At 42.7% G+C, this 24,559-nt stretch overlaps 1 protein-coding gene across 1 annotated transcript in view; it reads left to right on the top strand.

Annotated features, from left to right (window-relative positions):
* LOC120989164 overlaps positions 1-24,169 on the top strand; it is a 122,424-nt gene extending 98,255 nt beyond the window's left edge. Inside the window, exons 3-4 of the mRNA XM_040417124.1 lie at positions 9,878-9,896; positions 23,761-24,169. Of these exons, the coding sequence (XP_040273058.1) occupies positions 9,878-9,896; positions 23,761-24,169 (428 nt within the window). The remainder of the gene's footprint in view (positions 1-9,877; positions 9,897-23,760) is intronic.
* The last annotated feature ends 390 nt before the right edge of the window (positions 24,170-24,559 follow it).

Below are 24,559 nucleotides of genomic sequence, written 5' to 3'. Positions count from 1 at the left end.
GTCCTGATCGGGTACTGATGCCATTTGTTCTATTCTCACCGCCTGAGTGGGATCAAATCAGAAAACAATGTCCGGTCAAGACTAAGGAGGTCACTGCCTACATCCTATGACTCATGTTTATACATGGATACATGGATGCCATAGGAGTCTGTAGTAGAGTTTCTGATTAATTTAAAGCAAAAAGTCAGATAGTTGCAGGATTCGAGTCATTAATTCCCATGATTAGTAGTATATAATAAAAAAAAAATATAATAATAATTTTTATTGGATTAACATATCTATTGTCATCAACAGAGATTTGTGAATTATATATGTGATGCTGTTGAGGGAATGGTGGAACAACTGAGCTCTTTTCCAGTGATGACTCTACAGAACCGACTGGTCCTTGACAGCAGAAAAAGGAGGGGTCTACAAGAACGGCTGCATCTACATCCCGGACAACACTGCCCCTGATGGAAGGATCACCAAGGATCTGAAGAAACTGATGGAAGGATCACCAAGGATCTGAAAAAACTGATGGAAGGATCACCAAGGATCTGAAGAAACTGATGAACTTATCAAATGAACTGACGGGAAAAATTCTGAAATTAATATCATGGCCAGAATAATGTTTTGGGAACTGGTTCAGCGACTACAATGTTATTAGAATTTGGTTTTAACAGGCTGTCATATAGTTCTACATTTTAGGAAAATTGTTTTTGAAAAATGTATAATACATCCATGCCCACACTATGTATATGTGCTGTGCCCCTGTCAAAGACACAGATTATTCCATCCTTAAGTAAATAAAACCTTGTTGATGGTTGCGGGGTAAATAAAGGTGAAGGCAAACCCGAAAGGGAGTTGAGGGGACCTGGTGAAGCAATAAGGAAAGTCAAGCTCTTCGCTGTTTAGGGCGTTGGGAGAGTACCTCACTTTGCCTGTTCACCTCTGGTCTATTGCCCGCAAAAGGAGGGATTTGTGAGAGAAGGATTTATTATTTTACGCATATATAATGAGAATATTCTGTAGTACACATTTCTGTCCACTAGATGGCTGCAAACCATATGTATGAGAAGGTCAATGAGGGAGGGGGAAGAGGGGATTACATTACAGTCTTCAAATACACCTATAGACTCAGTGAAACCACTCCTATCAGGTTAAGGAGCCAATAGTCTCTTCTTAAGGAACACCCCTTTTGTGATGTCATGTCTGCTATTTAAGTGAATGTACTGTGAATAAAAGCTCTCGCCTGCTCTTCTATCATGCTCAGAGAAGATGAGAAGATGCTTTCATGAAACCACCTACTGTGTCTGGTCTCATTATAAAGCTGTATGGCATGCACATACTTATACTTCTAATTGATTTGGCACCACACAAAGAAGAAGGTGAAGCGCATGAATTGCGCTAACAGTAGTAGGCTTTCGAGCCTATACAGCTTGGAGTAAGACAACATGCATAAAGAGGATGATGTGGTCAAAATACTCATTTGCCTAATAATTCTGCACTCCCTGTACATGAGGGGCAGTGTAATATACAGGACTATACATGGGGGGCAGTGTAATATACAGGACTATACATGAGGTGCAGTGTAATATACAGGACTATACATGGAGTGCAGTGTAATATACAGGACTATACATGGGGGGCAGTGTACACTGCGTGCAGAATTATTAGGCAAATGAGTATTTTGACCACATCATCCTCTTTATGCATGTTGTCTTACTCCAAGCTGTATAGGCTCGAAAGCCTACTACCAATTAAGCATATTAGGTGATGTGCATCTCTATAATGAGAAGGGGTGTGGTCTAACGACATCAACACCCTATATTAGGTGTGCATAATTATTAGGCAACTTCCTTTCCTTTGGCAAAATGGGTCAAAAGAAGGACTTGACAGGCTCAGAAAAGTCAAAAATAGTGAGATATCTTGCAGAGGGATGCAGCACTCTTAAAATTGCAAAGCTTCTGAAGCGTGATCATCGAACAATCAAGCGTTTCATTCAAAATAGTCAACAGGGTCGCAAGAAGCGTGTGGAAAAACCAAGGCGCAAAATAACTGCCCATGAACTGAGAAAAGTCAAGCGTGCAGCTGCCAAGATGCCACTTGCCACCAGTTTGGCCATATTTCAGAGCTGCAACATCACTGGAGTGCCCAAAAGCACAAGGTGTGCAATACTCAGAGACATGGCCAAGGTAAGAAAGGCTGAAAGACGACCACCACTGAACAAGACACACAAGCTGAAACGTCAAGACTGGGCCAAGAAATATCTCAAGACTGATTTTTCTAAGGTTTTATGGACTGATGAAATGAGAGTGAGTCTTGATGGGCCAGATGGATGGGCCCGTGGCTGGATTGGTAAAGGGCAGAGAGCTCCAGTCCGACTCAGACGCCAGCAAGGTGGAGGTGGAGTACTGGTTTGGGCTGGTATCATCAAAGATGAGCTTGTGGGGCCTTTCCGGTTGAGGATGGAGTCAAGCTCAACTCCCAGTCCTACTGCCAGTTTCTGGAAGACACCTTCTTCAAGCAGTGGTACAGGAAGAAGTCTGCATCCTTCAAGAAAAACATGATTTTCATGCAGGACAATGCTCCATCACACGCGTCCAAGTACTCCACAGCGTGGCTGGCAAGAAAGGGTATAAAAGAAGAAAATCTAATGACATGGCCTCCTTGTTCACCTGATCTGAACCCCATTGAGAACCTGTGGTCCATCATCAAATGTGAGATTTACAAGGAGGGAAAACAGTACACCTCTCTGAACAGTGTCTGGGAGGCTGTGGTTGCTGCTGCACGCAATGTTGATGGTGAACAGATCAAAACACTGACAGAATCCATGGATGGCAGGCTTTTGAGTGTCCTTGCAAAGAAAGGTGGCTATATTGGTCACTGATTTGTTTTTGTTTTGTTTTTGAATGTCAGAAATGTATATTTGTGAATGTTGAGATGTTATATTGGTTTCACTGGTAAAAATAAATAATTGAAATGGGTATATATTTGTTTTTTGTTAAGTTGCCTAATAATTATGCACAGTAATAGTCACCTGCACACACAGATATCCCCCTAAAATAGCTAAAACTAAAAACAAACTAAAAACTACTTCCAAAAATATTCAGCTTTGATATTAATGAGTTTTTTGGGTTCATTGAGAACATGGTTGTTGTTCAATAATAAAATTAATCCTCAAAAATACAACTTGCCTAATAATTCTGCACTCCCTGTAATATACAGGACTATACATGGGGGGCAGTGTAATATACAGGACTATACATGGGGGGCAGTGTAATATACAGGACTATACATGGGGGGCAGTGTAATATACAGGATTATACATGGGGTGCAGTGTAATATACAGGACTATACATGAGGTGCAGTGTAATATACAGGACTATACATGGGGGCAGTGTAATATACAGGATTATACATGGGGTACAGTATAATATACAGACTATACATGGGGTGCAGTGTAATATACAGGACTATACATGGAGTGCAGTGTAATATACAGGATTATACATGGGGTGTAGTGTAATATACAGACTATACATGGGGGGCAGTGTAATATACAGGACTATACATGGGGTGCAGTATAATATACAGGACTATACATGAGGTGCAGTATAATATACAGGACTATACATGGGGTGCAGTATAATATACAGGACTATACATGAGGTGCAGTATAATATACAGGACTATACATGAGGTGCAGTATAATATACAGGATTATACATGGGGGGCAGTGTAATATACAGGATTATACATGGGGTGCAGTGTAATATACAGGACTATACATGAGGTGCAGTGTAATATACAGGACTATACATAGGGGCAGTGTACTATACAGGATTATACATGGGGTACAGTATAATATACAGACTAAACATGGGGTGCAGTAAAATATACAGGACTGTACCTGAGGTGCAGTGTAATATACAGGATTAAACATGGGGAGCACTGTAATATACAGGACTATACATGGGGTGCAGTGTAATATACAGGACTATACATGGGGTGCAGTGTAATATACAGACTATACTACATGGGGTGCAGTGTAATGTACAGGACTATACATGGGGTGCAGTGTAATATACAGGACTATACATGGGGTGCAGTATAATATACAGGACTATACATGGGGTGCAGTATAATATACTGGACTGTACATGAGGTGCAGTATAATATACAGGACTATACATGAGGTGCAGTGTAATATACAGGACTATATATGGGGTGCAGTGTAATATACAGGACTATACATGGGGTGCAGTATAATATATAGGACTATACATGGGGTGTAGTGTAATATACAGGACTATACATGAGGTGCAGTGTAATATACAGGACTATACATGGGGGCAGTGTAATATACAGGATTATACATGGGGTACAGTATAATATACAGGATTATACATGGGGTGCAGTGTAATATACAGGACTATACATGAGGTGCAGTATAATATACAGGACTATACATGGGGTGCAGTATAATATACAGGACTATACATGAGGTGCAGTATAATATACAGGACTGTACATGAGGTGCAGTATAATATACAGGACTGTACATGAGGTGCAGTATAATATACAGGACTATATATGGGGTGCAGTGTAATGTACAGGATTATACATGAGATGCAGTGTAATATACAGGACTATACATGAGGTGCAGTGTAATATACAGGACTGTACATGAGGTGCAGTGTAATATACAGGACTATACATGGGGGCAGTGTAATATACAGGATTATACATGGGGTGCAGTATAATATACAGGATTATACATGGGGTGTAGTGTAATATACAGGACTATACATGAGGTGTAGTGTAATATACAGGACTATACATGGGGTGTAGTGTAATATACAGAACTATACATGGGGTGCAGTGTAATATACAGGACTATACATGGGGTGCAGTATAATATACAGGATTATACATGGGGTGTAGTGTAATATACAGGACTATACATGAGGTGTAGTGTAATATACAGGACTATACATGGGGTGTAGTGTAATATACAGGACTATACATGAGGTGCAGTGTAATATACAGGACTGTACATGAGGTGCAGTGTAATATACAGTACTATACATGGGGGCAGTGTAATATACAGGATTATACATGGGGTGCAGTGTAATATACAGGACTATACATGGGGTGCAGTATAATATACAGGACTGTACATGAGGTGCAGTATAATATACAGGACTATACATGGGGTGCAGTATAATATACAGGACTGTACATGAGGTGCAGTGTAATATACAGGACTATACATGGGGTGCAGTATAATATACAGGACTGTACATGAGGTGCAGTATAATATACAGGACTATACATGGGGTGCAGTATAATATACAGGACTGTACATGGGGTGCAGTGTAATATACAGGACTATACATGGGGTGCAGTATAATATACAGGACTATACATGGGGTGCAGTATAATATACAGGACTGTACATGAGGTGCAGTATAATATACAGGACTATACATGGGGTGCAGTGTAATATACAGGACTATACATGGGGGGCAGTGTAATATACAGGACTATACATGGGGTGCAGTATAATATACAGGACTATACATGAGGTGTAGTGTAATATACAGGACTATACATGGGGTGCAGTATAATATACAGGACTATACATGGGGTGCAGTATAATATACAGGACTGTACATGAGGTGTAGTGTAATATACAGGACTATACATGAGGTGCAGTATAATATACAGGACTATACATGGGGTGCAGTATAATATACAGGACTATACATGGGGTGCAGTGTAATATACAGGACTATACATGGGGGTGCAGTGTAATATACAGGATTATACATGGGGTACAGTATAATATACAGACTATACATGGGGTGCAGTGTAATATACAGGACTATACATGGGGTACAGTATAATATACAGGACTATACATGAGGTGCAGTATAATATACAGGACTATACATGAGGTGCAGTATAATATACAGGACTATACATGAGGTGCAGACTAGACTAAGCCTTCAATATGAACATTCTGGAAAAACCCTTTAAGTTCTGAAACCATATGGGCAGGTAAGTTTTAGACACATGTTCACTTAGTGCAGTACTGCATGGTTGCTGTTTTTCGCATGTGATTTGGTGGGACCCTGAGCCAAGGGGGCTTACTCTGGCAAGGGCTCCTAGGAGACTAGAAGGTGATATACACCAATTTTCGGAGTACTCTTGACCTGGTGAGTGGGCTTATGCTTTTGGATCAAAATGTATGCACATGCCTCGTGTACATTTGTAGATTATGGCATTGTATGCAATCAATTATACTGAGAAGCAATAGATCCGTGTTTTCTTCTTCTTGCTGTTTTATATTAGGGCCTTCCCTCCATGGTATCTGCACTCCTCCCATTTGTACCAGGTGTTTTTACTTAGCAGGAGACTGCATAAGGTAGCTGCCTACTCAGCCTCAGTTTAGGTTTTGAGACCATATGTAAAGGTGAGTTTTAGACACCTGTTCCCATAGAGTAGTGCAGTACTGCTTGGTTGCTGTGTCTGTGGATTGGTGGGACCCAGAGCCAAAGGGGCTTAGGCCCATTTTACATGAGTGAGCGTGAAGTGAACGCATAGCACCCACACTGAATCCTGACCCATTCATTTCAATGGGTCTGTGTGCTTTTTTTTCAGACTTGAATGAGGCTTCAGTGAAAAACATATTGCACCTGGACACAGGAGAAGTTTATAAACCTTCAGTTTTTTTTCACACGTGTGAAAAAATGCTTCAAAACGGATTGCACCCGAGTGGAAAAAACTGTACAACCGAACGCAATCGCAGACAAAACTGACTTAACTTGCTTGCGAATTGGAGCGAGTTTCACTGAACGCCTTCTGACACAATCCATACCGTTTATGTGAAAGAGGCCTAAGGCTAGGGCTACACGACGACATGTTGCGCAACATTTTGTCGCACCAATGTTGTGCAACAATTTTTGTAATTATAGTCTATGGTGTCGCACTGCGACATGCTGCAACTGCGACATGACAGTAGCAAAAAATGGATTTTTCTGCGACTGTCATGTTGCAGTGTGACATCATAGACTATCCTTATAAAATATAGTTGTGCCCTATGTGTCGCCTGACACATGTCGTTGTGTAGCCCTAGCCCTATAGTCTGGCAGCAGGGGTTAATATTAGTGATGATCGAGCATGCTCGGCACATGGCGGTACTCGGCCGAGTACCGCATGGGCTCGAGCGCCATGCTCGAGTCGCCTCCCCGCACATTTCTTGGCTGCTACGCAGCCAATAAACATGCAGGAAAGTACTGCCCTCACTATAATGCCATAACCATGTTGACTACTGGCATTACATTGATTGGCTGGCCGGATAGCACCCGATGACGCATGTTCGGCTCATTCGTAATCAGGAGAGCTGTGCATAGGAAGGGACAGAGAGTGTAGGGAGTGTAATTAAATATTTTTTTGGGACAAAAACATTTCAGAGACCCAAAAGTCCTTGTAAGGACTATTGTGTGTGAAAGCAGCAATAAATGTTTGTAGCGCAACCTGCGCTAAATTTCTCAGTGTTAGGGCTCATGCACACGAACGTTTTTTTGCGTTCCGTATACGGACCGTATTTTGATTCCGTATACGGAACTATTCATTTCAATGGGTCCGCAAAAGATGCGGACAGCACTCTGTGCGCTGTCTGCATCCATTGCTCCGTTCCGTGGTCCGCAAAAATTAGGAGACATGTCCTATTCTTGTCCGTTTTGCGGACAAGAACAGGCATCTCTACAATGGGCCACTTGTTCCGTTCAGCAAATTGCGGAAGGCACATGAGCGGCATCCGTTTTTTGCGGATCCGCAATTTGTGGACCGTAAAAAACAGCACATCCGTGTGCATGAGTCCTTAGGGAGTGCTGTGCATAGGAAGGGACAGACAGTGTAGGGAGTGTAATAGGAAGATTTTTATACAAAAAACTTTTCAGAGACCCAAAAGTCCTTTTAAGAACTATTGTGTGTGATAGCAATATATATATATTTTTAGCGCATCTTGCGCTATATACCGTGTAATAGGCCGCTGCGGACAGTTAAATTATTCGCGCCACATCTCGTGTGTAAAGTGTGCGCATCCCTAAAATGTCAGTGACATCCAGTGTACCTTTTGCCTCCCGCCCTGCACCTGGACCTGGACCTTCGCAAGCACCATCAGCGACTACATCCACTTCCGTGTCCCAGCGCAGCATCCAAATGTCCTTACCCCAGCCTTTGAACGCAAGTGAAAATACCCAGCCACCCACAGGCCATAGCACTTAATGCGCAGCTTTCCAAAATACTGGAAATGTTGTCATTTAGGCTTGGGGACACTGAGGCCTTCCGCAGCCTGATGTCGGCGACCGTCCCGCATTGCGCAGTCCCCAGCAGCCACTATTTTTCAAGGTGTGCCGTGCCCTCCTTACAATAACATGTCCCGTAACATCACACGTGCCCTGACCAACGCAGTAACTAAGAAGGTCCACTTAACCACGGACACATGGACAAGTGCATTCTGCCAGGGACGCTACATTTCCCTGACGGCACACTGGGTGAATGTTGTGGAGGCTGTACCCTGGGATGGCACAGGTGCTACCGACGCCAAGGATTGCGGACCCTACATCGATTAGGGTTTCCACCAGCACCTACGTTAGTGGCTCCAAACCCCACTTCTCCTCCTCCTCCCCTCCTCCACTTCCACCTCCGATTTATCAGCGTGCAGCACCAGTCAGTCATCAGTCGGTAGCTGGAAGCAGCGTAGCACTGCAGTGGGGAAGCGGCAACAGGCCGCTGAAGCTGATATGCTTAGGGGACAAACGGCACACCGCCGCAGAGCTGTGGCAGGGGATAAGAGACCAGACTGAGCTGTGGCTCTCGCCATTCAACCTACAACAAGGCATGGCTGTGTTTGATAATGGCCGTAACCTGGTGGCAGCTTTGGAGCTCGGCAAGCTCAGACACATCCCATGCCTAGCCAACGTGTTCAACCTTGTGGTTCAGCGGTTTCTCAAAACCTACCCCAATTTGCCTGAGCTACTGGTGAAGGTGCGCCGCGTGTGTGCACATTTTCACAAGTCATCATCAGCTTCAGCCGGTTTGTCAACGCTGCAGCAGCACTTAAAATTGTCAGCTAATTGGCTCTTCTGCGACGTGAGTACGCACTGAAACTCCACGTTCCACGTGTTGGCCAGGTTTTCTGAGCAGCAGAGGGCAGTAGTGGAATACCAGCTGCAACATGGTCGTCGTCTTTCCAGTCAGCTTTCACTATTCACAAGCGAGGAGTGTGCATGGATGTCTGGCCTCTGAGGTTTTAAGAAACTTTGAGGCATCAACACAGATGGTAAGCAGTGATAACGCTATTATCAGCGTAACCATCCCACTTCTGTGTCTACTCAAACGCTCGCTGCTCACAATTAAGGACAACGCTTTGCATGTGGAAGAGGTGTAAATGGGGGAAGACATTACACAGGGTGATAGCCAGACCACCCTCAGTTCGTCTTCTCAGCGCAAATTGGACGATGAAGAGGAGGAGGAGGAGCAGGAGACGGTTGCCTCCGCTACAGAGGGTAGTACCCATGGAAGTTTAATTCCATCTGTTCAGCGTGGGTGGGCATAAGAGGAGGAAGAGGATGAGGAGATTGAGAGTGATCCTCGTTATACGCATTTTAGACACCATGGATTACTGGTTGTTCACCCGTCTCGACCCCCTCTACAAAGAGAACTTCTCATCTCTCATTCCTCTTGTGGAGATGATGAGAAAAACGGTGCAATACCAGAAGTTGGTTGTTGAAAAATTGCTCCAAAAATTTCCATCCGACAACGCTGGCGGCAGAGTCCGTAGTTCCTTGGCCAACCGAGGAAGGGAAACTAGGGGAACGCACAGCAGTTCCAACAGAGGCAAGGCAACCCTCTCTAAAGCCTGGGACAGTTTCATGACACCCCGCCAGCACCCTAACCCTGATGCGCGGCCTAGTGTCACAAGGAGGGAAAATTTGGGGAAGATGGTGAAGGAGTACATAGCAGACCGTGTCAGCGTCCTCAATGATCCCCCAGTTCCTTACAAGTACTGGACACGTGGCATGAACTGGCGCTCTACGCCTTGGAGGTGCTGGCTTACCCTGCCACCAGCGTTTTGTCTGAGCGGGTATTTAGTGCAGATAAGCGTATCCTCCTGTCAACTGAAAATGCTGACAGGTTTACTCTTAGGCTCCCTTCACACAACCGCAATTCCGTTCCGCATTTTGCAGAACGGAATTGCAGGCCCATTTATTTCTATGAGGCCGCACGATGTGCGACCTGGATCCGGAAATGCGAACCCGCACTTCCGAGTCTGAAATTCCGTTCCCGAAAAAAAAGAACATGTCCTATTCTTGTCTGCAATTGTGGACAAGAATAGGCCTTTTCTATTAAGTGCCGTCGATGTGCGGTCCACAAAATGCGGAACGCACAGTGCCGGTGTCCGTGTTTTGTGGATCAACAAAACACACACGGATGTGTGAATGGACCCTAAGGGCTCATTCGCATGAACGTTTTTTGCATTCCGTATACGGGCCGTTTTTTGAGTTCCCTATACTGTCTGTATAGGGAACCATTCATTTCAATGGTCCCGCAAAAAAAAAACAATGTATTCCATTTCCGTATTTCCATTTTTCCGTTCCGTTCAAAGATAGAACATGTCCTAATATTGCCCACAAATCATGTTCCGTGGCTCCATTCAGGTCAACGGGTCAGCAAAAAAAACGGAACACATATGGAATGCATTCCCTACGTCTTCCGTATCCGTTCCATTTTTGCGGAACCATCTATTGAAAATTTTATGCCCAGCCCAATTTTTTCTATGTAATTACTGTATATGCCATACAGAAAAATGGAATAGTCCATTCACACATCCGTATGTGTTTTGCAAATCCGCGGATCCGCAAAACACGGACACCGGCAATGTGCGTTTTGATTTTGCGGACCGCACATCGCCAGCACTATAATAGAAAATGCCTAATCTTGTCCACAATTGCGGACAAGAATAGGACATGTTCTATTTTTTCAGGAACGGAATTGCAGACTCAGAAGTGCGGATCCGCAATTCCGGATCCGGAAAGCACATAGTGTGGCCCCATAGAAATGAATGGGTCCGCAATTCCGTTCCGCAAAATGCGGAACAGAATTGCGGAAGTGTGATCGGAGCCTAAACACTACTGAAACAAAAAACGGATTTGTTAAAAACAGCCCGCAAAACACTGAAAAAGCAATACAGTCGTGTGTCACGATCAGTGTGGGAGGGAAACTCCACACTAAACACAGGAGGGAAGGGGAACAGTAACTGGGCCTGGAAACTAGGTAAGAAACAGGTCACCTCCTAGACAACCCTAATCCGGGCCCTGACTACCTATCAATATGAATAGACCTTGAAGGTAGGAATATTCATATGCAGGAAACCAAGGCACTGATTTCTCTGTAAGGACCAGAGACAACCCATTCCTCCCCAGATGGAGGAATGGAAATCTCTGTTTCAGGCCCAGATACAAAAAAAGGGAATATAACAAACACAAACAAACGCGACACTTAGCTTCTGTAGAGGTGGACGAACAGGAACACCAAAGACAACCTCACACTAGCTCAGCCAAACCCTAATGAAGCTATCTACCGCATAGTCAGAAGGTGGTCAGACTATAAAGGGTAGAAGTGATGATAACTGAGCAACAGCTGAGAAAAGGGAAGTGGTCATTAACCCTATCAACACTGAATCAAGAGAAATCAAGGAAGCTGTTAGATTCCTCGACGCTCAGCGAGTCTTCCTGATCTCCTGACACCAGTCACCTGAGGGACCGTGACATTGTGTGAACAAGCACTTATAAAAATGAACAAGGCCTGGATTGACCATGACTTCTCGACTCCACCAAAGGAAAGCTGATGAACATAAAGGCACTTTAAGGGTCCATTCACACGTCCGCAGTGTATTGCGGAACCGCAATAGACCCGGCCGGCACCCCCATAGTACTGCCTATTCTTGTCCGCAATTCCGGACAAGAATAGAACATACATTTTTTTCTGGAGCCGCAGACCAGAAGATCGGGGCCACGCTCTGGAAATGCGGATGTGTAACACCCCAGAGTTGTATTACAACACTCTTCTACCCCGCTACAATCTCCTAAGAGCCTTTACCTTGTCATCAGATATGATTTTACATTATGTCATTCACAATAAACCATGTTAAATGTAAATTATTGTTGTTATTTTCCATGTTCACCAGCAGGTGGCAGAAATGTGTTGGTAAGGAATTAGTTTCAGTTTAGTATTTCTAAGCTGGAATGGTTCATACCAGCTTAGCTTCCCCTCTGTGGAGGTGTGGACTATTCCCACAGCCTACACCCTGGGTGGAGAAGGAAGTTAGTGAGGAGTGCAGCCCACCCTCTGCTTGGGGTAGGGTGTGCCTGTTAGGAGCTCCCCGATATAGGGAACCAAGTCAGGATCTTGTCTCGGCTGAGACATTGATCACCATCCCCAGCCTGAAAGCCGTGCAGCCTCAGCTGGATGAGGCAAGCAGACAACCTCCAGTTCCAGGAAGAAAGCATTCCCTGAGAATATAACTGTGAGTAAAGTCCAGAGACCCAGGAGAAGCCATATTCCTCCTCAGCTAGTCAGTCCCTATAAAGCAGAAGACATAGAGAAGTGCAGAAGTCAAATTCCTGCCACAGTTTTAGAGCTACTAAGCAGACGTCCTTTCCTGCAAGCTCCAGGTTTATAGAGCAGCATATTCATTCCTGCTGGGACCTAAGACCAAAGCTGTACCTTGCTTGGATGAAAGTTACCCTCAGTAAAGACAAGTTTGAACTTTACCAAAGGTCTGGACATCAGTTTCTTCTGCAAAATCCCTCTATTACTTCTCCAATCACTACACTCCAATTTATTGCAAAGGAGCCAGGAGTCCATCTGTACCAGGGTAGGAGACACTGTTGACACCATTATCATCACCATACAGAGACATTATAGGCAATTACACCACTCTGGCATTCCTAACCTAAGAACGTGCGTTACAACACCTTTGAAGGGCCCTGTGATAATACCCTGCGCATGCTGAAATTGGCGTCAAGACAAATACTAAACATTTAAACCACCTGTTCCTGGCCACTGCATAAGCGGAGAGCACATTGTGTGCTGTCCACATCTCTTCCGGCCCCATTGAGAATTAACTGGTCCAGATTTGTTCCGCAACGTTGCGGAATGGATCCGGACCTATTCTACGGACGTGTGAATGGACCCTAAATGTGTTGTTTATAATGTACTGAATACACTGTATTCCCATTCACCCCTTCCACCACAAACAAGGGTATATGGTTGAATCTTCCTTTTCTCATCCTCCTCCTCCTCTTCCATCATGTGAACATGCTTATTCATCGCATATAATGCCCTCACATATGTGCCCTTCGTTTTACAGGCTCAGCTCAGCTGCAGGCCCTCGTATATAATTTTTTAGAGGGTCAGATCACCAGCAAGCACTCGCATATAATTTTTTAGAGGGTCAGTCCACCAGCAGGCCTTCACCTACAATGTTTTACAGGGTCAGCTCACCTGAAGGCCCTTGCATAGAATTTTTTAGAGGGTCAGCTCACCAGCTGGCCCTCACCTTCAATGTTTTACAGGGTCAGCTCACCAGCAGGCCCTCACATATGTTTTACAGGGTCAGCTCACCTGAAGGCCCTCACATATAATTTTTTTAAAGGGTCAGCTCACCAGCACGCCCTCACCTACAATCTTTTACAGGGTCAGCTCACCTGCAGGCCCACGCATATAATGTTTTACAGGGTCGGCTCACTTGCAGTCCCTCGCATTAAATTTTTAGAGGGTCAGCTCACCAGCAGGCCCTCACCTACAAGTCCAGTCTCACTATCCAAGAGTCTGGTCAACACAATCCTCACCACCGGGGTTTGCGTAACTAGTTATCACGGAGGAGTCTCGTTCGTTAATGGAATTAATCAGACAAATCGCTCCACCAACTAGGAACGTCCATGCACCACCACCACCCACATAATCGAGAAAGAGCTATCAATCTGTCAATCCTTTCCGTGTCCAGTACAGGTGAGGTTTGCTGTGTTGAGTCAAATTAAGCAGCAGGCTCCACTCCTGGTGGTGCCTTTCCGCCAATTCCTTTAAGTTTCAGCTTTGCAACCATACTCCCCCTGGAACCCAAAGACTTTGGTTTCCCAGAAGCTGCTTGGCGGGTCATGGGAATAACTTTGCTGAATCGCCGGTCGTCATCTTTTATGGTCGGAACTACGACGGTATCTGATCATATTTGAACCTCCGACTTTCGTTTTTGATTAATGAAAACATTCTTGGCAAATGCTTTCGCTTTTGTTCGTCTTGCGCCGTTCTAAGAATTTCACATCTAGCGGCGCAATACGAATGCCCCCGGCCGTCCCTTTTAATCATGGCCCCAGTTCCGAAAACCGACAAAATAGAGCCGGAGTCCTATTCCATTATTCCTAGCTGAAGTATTCAGCCTGCTTTGAACACTGTAAAAAAAATTTAATGGTCAGCTTAGCAGCAGGCAATCTCCCATAATGTTTTAGAGGGTCAGATCACCTGCAGGCACTCACCTATTTATACCTAGTAGGTAATTTGCGCGCATGCTGCCTTGCTTGGATGTGGTAGCTGTAGCCGTTTCTCAGGCTCCCTCTCCGGAATCGAACACTGATTACCCCTTACTTGGTTGGCGCTGAAAATAACATCGAAAGTTGATAGGGCAGACATTCAAATGGATCGTCGCCGTCACGGGGACGTGCGATCGGCCCCAGGTTATTTAGAGTCACCAAAGCGGCAGCAGGCCCTCGCCCATAATGTTTTAGATGGTCAGATCAGCAGGCGCTTGATCCACATGTTATTGAGGGTCACCAGCAGGCCATCAATCATAATTTTTAAGGCTGTGTATGATGCCCTCCTTTATGTGTAATAAAGGGTGTATTGGAGTGACGGTTCCTTGTAATTTTTGGCAGCCTTTTCACTTGGTGCATAGGCTTTAGGAGTCCCACTACCTGAACAATTGTACCACAATGCGAATGAGGCCATTTTTTATGTGATATACAGGTTGTATCGGAGTTCCTATTACTTGTCATTTTTGTCAGCACTTGCACTTTATATACAAGTAAATATACAGGAAATAAATGTTTCCTCTAAAATAGACTTTATCTTCGGTTTTGTGCGTATTATTGTCAGTCTTTAAAAGTGGCGTACTACTCGGACAATATCGTTCCCAGCAGCGACCTGGAAGACCAAGATGCATCCAGACATCCTCCCCATGCTGTTCCCGAACATTTCGGTGGTGTTTACATCAATTTCTGACCTTTTCCTATGAACCAGACACTTTCCCCTCTTCAGAGTAGGGGGTGCCTGGTTTAATGCTCGGATTCTCCCATTGACTTCTTGACTTCCATTTTGTTGGGGTGCTCGGTAGAGCACCCGAGCATCCCGGCGTGTTCTACCCAAGCACTATGGTGCTCGATCAACGCTAGTTAATATCAATGGGTCCGCAAAAAAAAATGGAAAGTACTCAGTGTGCATTCCATATGTCCGTATTTCCGATCTGCAAAAAAATTTAAATGTCCTATTATTGTCTGCATTGCGGACATGGATATACTGTTCTATTAGGGGCCAGCTGTTCCGTTCCGCAAAATACATAATGCACACCTATGTCATCCGTATTTTTGCGAATCCGTTTTTTCCAGACCGCAAAATACAGTCTATCGTGTGCATGGCCTAAGAGGCAGCATTGATGTGGTGAATGGGCTTATGATTTTTTGATCGAAGTGTATACAAATGCCTCGTGTAAAGTTGTAGATTATCCCAACAGACGTTCTTGCTTCCAATACATTATATTCTTTATTTCATCTTCAAAAATTTCAAAGTTACAGGATGTGTTTCGGCCCGTCCAGCCTTTCTCAACTGCATGATACTAAATGACACTTAGTAACATTTTAGAGATACAAATCCAAATCACCTGATCATGACATCATTAATTCATTAAACAAACAGGAAATGACATAGGTAAATCGTCAGAATCTTTCCTCTTACTTTAATCCATATTCACCGCGAAGGAAACAAAAGTCCTTCAAACTATCAACGTTGTATTGCGGTCTGTAAGAAAATACACTCTACATTAAAAAACTATTAAACTGATAAAAACACAAATCCAAAGAATGGATCAAAAATGCCTCTCTCCTGAGTAATAACTTTTTTATATCTGCTCCCCTTCTTGGCTGATGAACCTTCTCTATTATCTGATATTTCAATTGTGCAATAGAATGTTTACAGTCATGAAAATGAAAAGGTATCGGTAATAAAAGATTCTGTTTACGTATAGTGGACTTATGTTTACTAATGCGATCTTTAACTGTCTGCATGGTCTCCGCTATATACAACAAGCCACAAGGGCATTTTATAAGGTAAATCACTTTGCAGTATTACAGGTATAATAACTCTTGATTTTATAAGGTTTTCCAGTGCGCGGATGAGAAAAAACTGGCCCTTTACTACATTTGAGCATTGCATGCAATGGAGGCAGGGGAATGTTCTAAATTTTTGACGTGTAAGAGTTTTCTGTATCTGTCCCCCTTTCACACTCCCTATGTCTGCATGTACTAGTTGATCCCTTAAATTTGGACTCCGCTTGTAGCAGATAAGGGGTGGATTTTTAAATTAGGGTTAGGGCTCATGCACATGACCATATGCCCTCCGAGATATACGGTCTGTGAGCGGGCCATATGTCCCGCAGCAGCATATATGGTGTGCACGGGAGCGCACAGCATCATAGGTTACTATGATAATGTGCGCATCGGGCTGCCCGCGGGACTATCGTCATATGATCTTATGAGTGCAGGACAATAACCCTGCGGGCGACCTGACCTGCACAGCATCATTGTAATCTATGATGCTGTGTACTCCCGTGCGCACGATGTATGCTGCTCCTGGACATATGGCCCACTCACGGACCGGATGTCTTGGAGGGCATACGGTCGTGTGCATGAGCCCTAACCCTCATGTATTGGCATTTCGGACTGTCTTTTTTCAGAGCCAATGGGTGGGCACTTTGATAATGTTATACGCTGTTTCTGTTTATTTTCTGTATAAATCAGTATACAAATATCCATCCTCATGTTTCATTACCACAGTGTCTAAAAAGCTGAAAAAACTTCGATCATATGGCAATGTGAATTTCAGTTCACCCCAAACGCTGTTGAAATGTTAAAAAAAAAAAAGGAGGGACTCGAGTGGCCCCGCCCATACGCAAAAAAATGTAATCTATAAATCTTTTCCAGGTAAGTAAAAATTTTTGAAAATGCTCATGAGTGTAAACGTACTGTTTTTCAAAGGATGACCTAACGCTTTTTTTTTTTTTTTTTAACATTTGAACAGTGTTTGGGGTGAACTGAAATTCACATTGACATATGATCGAAGTTTTGTCAGCTTTTTATTTGTATACTGATTTATACAGAAAAGAAACAGATAGAAACAGCGTTTTACATTATCAAAGTGCCCACCCATTGTCTCTGAAAAAAGACAGTCCGAAATCCCAATACATGAGGTTTAAGAAGATAGTTACAGACCCAGAGATGCAGCACAAAAGGATTGAAGAAATGACATCCAGATTTTTGGACAGGGGTTATCCTAAAAAGATATTAATGGAGGCTAGAAGTGATATGGGAGAGCAATCTGTCTCTAAAAATAAGAGCAACCGTATAGCGTTCATACATAAATTCCATCCTTTTAATTATCATTTTGATAATCTCATACGCAAGCACTGGCATATTCTAGGAAAATCATATCCAACAGTGGAGGAATTTAAAAATCGAACCCTTATCTGCAACAAGCCAAATTAGTCCAAATTTAGGGGATCAACTTGTACACGCAGACAGGGAGTATGAAAGGGGGACAGATACAGAAAACTCTTAGGCCCCTTTAACGCACGTAAGATTTCCGTGCGGGTACAATGCATGAGGTGAACGCATTGCACCCGCACTGAATCCTGACCCATTCATTTCGATGGGGCTGTGCACATGAGCGATGTTTTTCACGCATCACTTGTGCGTTACGTGAAAATTGCAGCATGTTCTATATTCCGCGTTTTTCACACAAACGCAGGCCCCATAAAATTGAATGGGGCTGTGGGAAAATCGCATTGCATCCGGAAGCAAGTGCGGATACGGTGCAATTTTCACACATGGTTGCTAAGGAGACGAGGGATGTATGACCCGGGACCCTATTTACTTTATTATTTTCCATTATAGCATGGTTATAATGGAAAATAATAGCATTCTTTAATACAGAATGCAAAGTGTAATGTCAATTGAGGGTTAAAAAATAATAAAAACATAACTCCCCTCATCCACTTGATCACGCAGCCGGGATGTTCTTCTTGAAGAACCTGCAAAAGGTCTTTCGCTGACGTCATCGCGCTCACCACATGGTAAACGCGATGACATCAGCGAAGGTCTTTTTGCAGGTCCTTCAAGAAGAACAAAGAAGAGGATCCTAGCTGCGCGATCAAGTGGATGAGGTGAGTTATGTTTTTATTATTTTTTAACCCTCAATGGACATTTTACTAAGCATTCTGTATTAAAGAATGCTAATATTTTCCATTCTAACCATGTTATAATGGAAAATAATAAAATGTACAGAACACCAAACCCAAACCTGAACTTCAGTGAAAAAGTCCAGGTTTGGGTCTGGGTACCACATTCAGTTTTTCTCACGCGCGTGCAAAACGCATTGCACCCGCGTGGAAAAAACTGAACGGTACGCAATCGCAGTCAAAACTGACTGAAATTGCGTGCCTACTCGCACGATTTTCCCTGAACGCACCTGCATCGCATCCGGCCCTCACCCACGACGCCTGTGTGAAGGGGGCCTTACACATCAGAAATTTGGAATATTCCCCTGCCTCCATTGCATGCAATGCTCAAATGTACTAAAGGGCCAGTATTTTCTCATCCGCGCACTGGAAAACCTTATAAAATCAAGGGTTATTTTACCTGTGATGCTGCAAAGTGATTTACCTTATAAAATGCCCTTGTGGCTTGTGGTATATAGCGGAGACCATGCAGACCGTTAAAGATCGCATTAGTAAACATAAGTCCACTATACGTAAACAGAATCTTTTATTACCTATACCTTTTCATTTTCATGACTGTAAACATTCTATTGCACAATTGAAATATCAGATAATAGAGAAGGTTCATCAGCCAAGAAGGGGAGCAGATATAAAAAAGTTATTACTCAGGAGAGAGGCATTTTGGATCCATACATTGGATACCCTACAGCCTAGGGGATTGAATAGGGATTATGAAGTCATGTGTTTTTAATAGTTTTCTTTTAATAGTTTTTTAATGTAGAGTGTATTTTCTTACAGACCGCAATACGACGTTGATAGTTTGAAGGACTTTTGTTTCCTTTGCGGTGAATATGGATTAAAGTAAGAGGAAAGATTCTGACGATTTACCTATGTCATTTCCTGTTTGTTTAATGAATTAATGATGTCCTGATCGGGTGATTTGTATTTGTATCTATAAAATGTTACTAAGTGTCATTTAGTATCATGCAGTTGAGAAAGGCTGGACGGGCCGAAACGCGTCCTGTAACTTTGTAATTTTTGAAGATGAAATAAAGAATATAACGTATTGGAAGCAAGAACGTCTGCTGGGATAATCTGTTGGACTTTGACATGGGGCTTGCTCCTTCCCGGGCAGCGTGAACAAGGATCGTGAGCTATTGAATCTTTTTTCAGTTGTAGATTATGGCGTTGTATGCAATTAATTATGCTGAGAAGCAATAGATGAATATACGGCATGTGGATGTGAGATCCGGGATTTCTTCTTTTTCCACTGACATTATTTGCTATTGCTGTCATTTATCAAGGGACTTGCAACTTTTTAGTCATAAAAAAAAAAAAAACACACGTCTCTTTATTGACCGGCTATGCTACAATAAAATATATACATAGACTAAAAAACAGAAACAAAAAGTCTACAGCTAAAAGTAGAGAGAAATTTTTTTAAAAATTGATTAGTATATATAACTAATAAAATCCTTAAAATATGAATCTTAGCGAAGAGAGAATTGGGTGTCAGCCCCGAAAAATCATGTGGGTGACTAAAGTGACAAATGTCACGATGCATATTATTAACAATTAGAGTTGAGTGGACCTGCCTTTTGGCAGGTTTGAGGTTTAAGTGAATTACATAATGGATTCCATTTTCACAGAATCCATCACATAATTCAATGCCGGCATGCCGCATATGACAAGTGTATGGCCAGCCCCAAGGGTTCCATTCTGCTGGCCATACATTTGTATTATGATGGCATGAAAAACGGAATGGCGGTTATAGATTCCGTGAGAACGGAATCATTACTTTATTCACTTAAACCCTGGACCAGAACTCAACTCTAATGACAACTATAACAAGCTGCCAGTGCATGTAAAGTATGGAATATGAACGGTGTGGTGTACACTCAAAAAACAAATAAAAATAATAAAATATATACACAGAATGCAAAAATGTATACTAGAGCACAATGGTGAATCTACCAACTTAGCCCAGGTTCATATCACCGTTTAGTATTCCGTTCTCCTGATCTGTCAGAAGAACAGAAAAATAAACAAAAGAAACGGATCCTGTAGATCACCTTCTGTTATTTTGCATTTGTTTTAGCAATTTACGCCTGACATCTAGTATTTCAGACAGAAAAAAGTCCTATAGGGAGTTTTAATTTTTCAATCTAAAATAACGGATCTCAGATGGAAATTGCTAAAACGTATGCAAAATGGGCACAACTGAGCATAATGGATGCTAAAATACAGGATCCGTTTTTTTGTTTATTTTTCTGTTCTTCAGATGGATCAGAAGAACGGAGAAATAAACGGTGATGTGAACCCGGCCTAAGGCCTGTTTTAGACAAGCATGTCCCGTCTGTGATTCCCCGTTATAGACACTGCTCATTTCTCTGGAGCGCATGGCATTATATTGATTTACAATGCTATATATCTCTGCATGACCTGTATCTACTGAATTGGGGCCCATGCAGATGACCATTGGATGTTTTGCAGTCCGCAAATTGCGGATCCGCAAAACACGGATGACGTCTGTGTGCATTCTGTATTTTGCGGAATGGAACAGCTGGCCTCTAATAGAACAGTCCTATCCTTGTCCGTAATGCAGACAATAATAGGACATTTTCAATTTTTTTGTGGCCATGCAGACATACGGACACGGAATGCACATGGAGTCATTTCCGTTTTTTTTCTTTTTTGGCGGCTCAGTTGAAGTGAATGGTTCCACATCCAGGCCGCAAAAAAAAAAAAACAGAACGGCCATGGAAAAACATGTTTGTGTGCATGACCCCTTTCTACTGCTGTCCATATAATTCTATAGCAGTAAGGTCATGCAGAGACACACAGCATTATAAATTATTATAATGCCACAAGCTCCTGAAAAACGAGCAGTGTCCATGATGGGGAATCGCGTTCACACACGGAGTATGGTTTCCGCACAGGACACACTGAAATAGGCCTAAGGCTGTTTAGTGAACGCCAGGAAGCTATAGGAGAGCAAGCCTGTCAGTGATCAGTCCTGACAGTAAGACTACATTCACACTACCGTATGTATATTGCGGTATTTTGAGGCACCCATGTGCTTTCCACATCCATATGTCCATGTTGCAGAATATGGAACATGCCCTATTCTTGACCACAGACCCGTTGAAGTCAATGGGCCTGCAAAAAAAGAAAAAAAAAGATGCAGCATTGAGGTCATCGGGTATTTGCAGTTTCGCAATTTGTGGGCCGCAAAATAATACATATGGCAGTGTAATACACCCTAATTAGATGTAAATGAGGCAGAAGGAAGGGAAAAAGAGGCTCTGCCATTATAGATGTCCATATTCAGCCTACACGACACGTTTACATATACATACACTACATACATGTAACACACATACACATAAATACACCATATATACACTAGACACACATACCACCCAACTAAGGAGCTAAACTATCAGTGGAGTGCAAAGCAATGGAAGCGAACAACTCCAGCTGCCCTGCGCCGTCAGAGCACCGGATCGTGACTCAGCCGGTAAAACGGTTCTCTGATCCGTATCTGGAGAACTGGAGGGAACTAGCTGTATCCCATGCCTGAGTATGCACTGAGCGCAGAATTTCTTTAGCAATGCTTATTCACAGAATTGCTAAGGGAACATTTTAAAGGCTTTTTTTATGTTTGTATGTTTTAATAAAAGTTGACAAATTGCCTAATGTTTTCGAAAAATTCATAAAATCACCGTCCCTACATATTTGAAAAAATTAAACGACAGTCGGGCTTTAAGGCACTTTTCATAAAAAGTGGGACAGGGACCACTTGGCCCCAGCACATTTATCATAATTTAAACTAGAAAAGTGGGAAAAAATATAGCTAAAATCACAACTATTCAACTGAATGGGAGCTGAACTGTAAAACCCAAGAACGGCCATTACAGAGAGTAGAGAATCAGAGCTGCCAATAACAGCTGATCAGTGGGGGGTGCCGGTTGTCGGACCCCCACTGATATCATATTGATTACCTATCTTAAGAAGATATTTTAACAGATTTCGTGCCCTCAAACCTGCAGACTTTATTTCCCTGCAGCATGTATAGGACTTGATTAGCACTGTACTTAGAGTTCCTGAGTAGGGATGAGCGAACGTGTGTTTTATGAGTTTGGGGTTTAGGTTTTAGCTCTGCTAAACTTAGGCTGTGCTGAACAGTTTTGGTAGGATTTTTGTAGCCAACAGAATGGAATAGTTATATATGATAGAATAAAATATTGCCATCTAATAACAATGGTAACAGCTCATCGCTCAGTACTTACCTGTGGACACTGGTCCAATACAACACACTGAGAATAAGTGGTAAGTGTCTTATCTTGGGGGATCAACTGCGGGATCCCCCACCAATCACGAGAAAGGACATCCTGTGTCCACCCTGTATGAATAAAGCAGCAGTCAAGCAAAAGCAGTTCTGCTCTATTCATTTCTATCAGACTGCCAGAAATAATGAAGTATAGCGCACAGCTCTCTCCTGCAGTCCCATAGGTATGAATGGTGCAGCAGTACACATGATTGAGCAGCGATCCAGTCATATGGGCAATCTGTGGGATCGCATTATTGTGATCACTAGGCGACCCCCACCAAACAGATTCTTGCTATGAATAGTGGAGAAGTACTTTAAATCTTGCCACAATCCCTTTAAGCCACTTTAAATTTCCCTGGTTTGCATGGGTAATTATAGGCTAATTTTCCTAAGAAAAAACACTTTTACCGAATTGTGTGTAATTTTACCCAGGTTTGCCCCCCCTCCCCCCCCCCCCCCCCCTATAGATCTTCTGTTAGTCCTAATTCAGTCTCTTATTTGATTTTTTTCAAATTTCTGTTTCTAAAGAAATGGATTGTCCAGTTTGTGAAAATAACCTCCCCTAAGATGTGCCAGTTTTGGGATTCTTACTATTATGGGATCCTACTTCTGTGGGTCTCTGTAAGGAGTTGTTACCAGCTGCAGTCTGCAAGCATTAAATATTGAGGCTACATTGTTGTCATAAGACTTCTTTGTAATTGTCTTTTTGTGGTAACAATACTTTGCATTTGATGATCCTTCCATCTAACACAGTAAAACATTTTTACTACGTTGCAGGTTCATACACTTGAATTACTTCTGGAGAAATGTCAAACAAATATTCTGGAAGAAGGTTCTATACCATGTATCATGGGACATTGGTAAACGCAGCCTACAGTATCATCCAACATGGATTTCGGGTTTCTGAGGATGGGATGTTGGGGAGGGGAGTCTATGTTAGTAGAGATATAGAGAAGGCTTCAAAATATCCACTAGGTCATGGAGATCATGAGAAAGTGGTTTTGCAGCTTAATGTAAGGGTGGGAAAGGTTAAGAGGATTGACAGTCAAGACCACCCACTGCGGCTGACCTGGCATGATAAAGGATATGACTCTGCTTGGGTGCCTCCAGGATGTAGCATGGTGAATAGTAACCAGGAAGAGGACTGTATTTATGACCCTAGTAGGATAAAAGTGATCGATGTTGTGAAGGGTCCTCCTGAACACGTCCATTCTTTAAGACATGAAATTGGAAACCAATGATGTGGAGAACTGTCAAGAGTTTGAATGTGTGCTCATAACATTTTTTTTTATATGTAAGGTGGCCATACACACTAGACAGAAGTTGGTTGAACAGCAGTTAAAACATCTGGAGAATATTAGTTTTGTAGACACCGCCATATATATTTAAGTGCATATTGGCTGATACAGTTGTTCAAATTGATCATACATGTTGAGTGGGAATGTTCTTTCAAAGGAAGATCTTTTGTCCACAAATGATATTTCTTTAAATGAAAGCTCTTTCATCCAACTACTGGATGAAAATTTTAAATACCCTGACTTTTCAGATGGTTTTTCATCGGTTGGCCAAAACGATTGTTCGTTGTTAAATTTCTCTGGAATAAATTTCATTTTGGTTTGAATTGTTCATTT

This window comes from Bufo bufo, chromosome 1, assembly GCF_905171765.1.
Source record: "Bufo bufo chromosome 1, aBufBuf1.1, whole genome shotgun sequence".
Taxonomy (NCBI): Eukaryota; Metazoa; Chordata; class Amphibia; order Anura; family Bufonidae; genus Bufo; species Bufo bufo.
The sequence above is the reverse complement of the archived record's forward strand: the minus strand, read 5'-3'. Positions and strand labels throughout refer to the sequence as shown.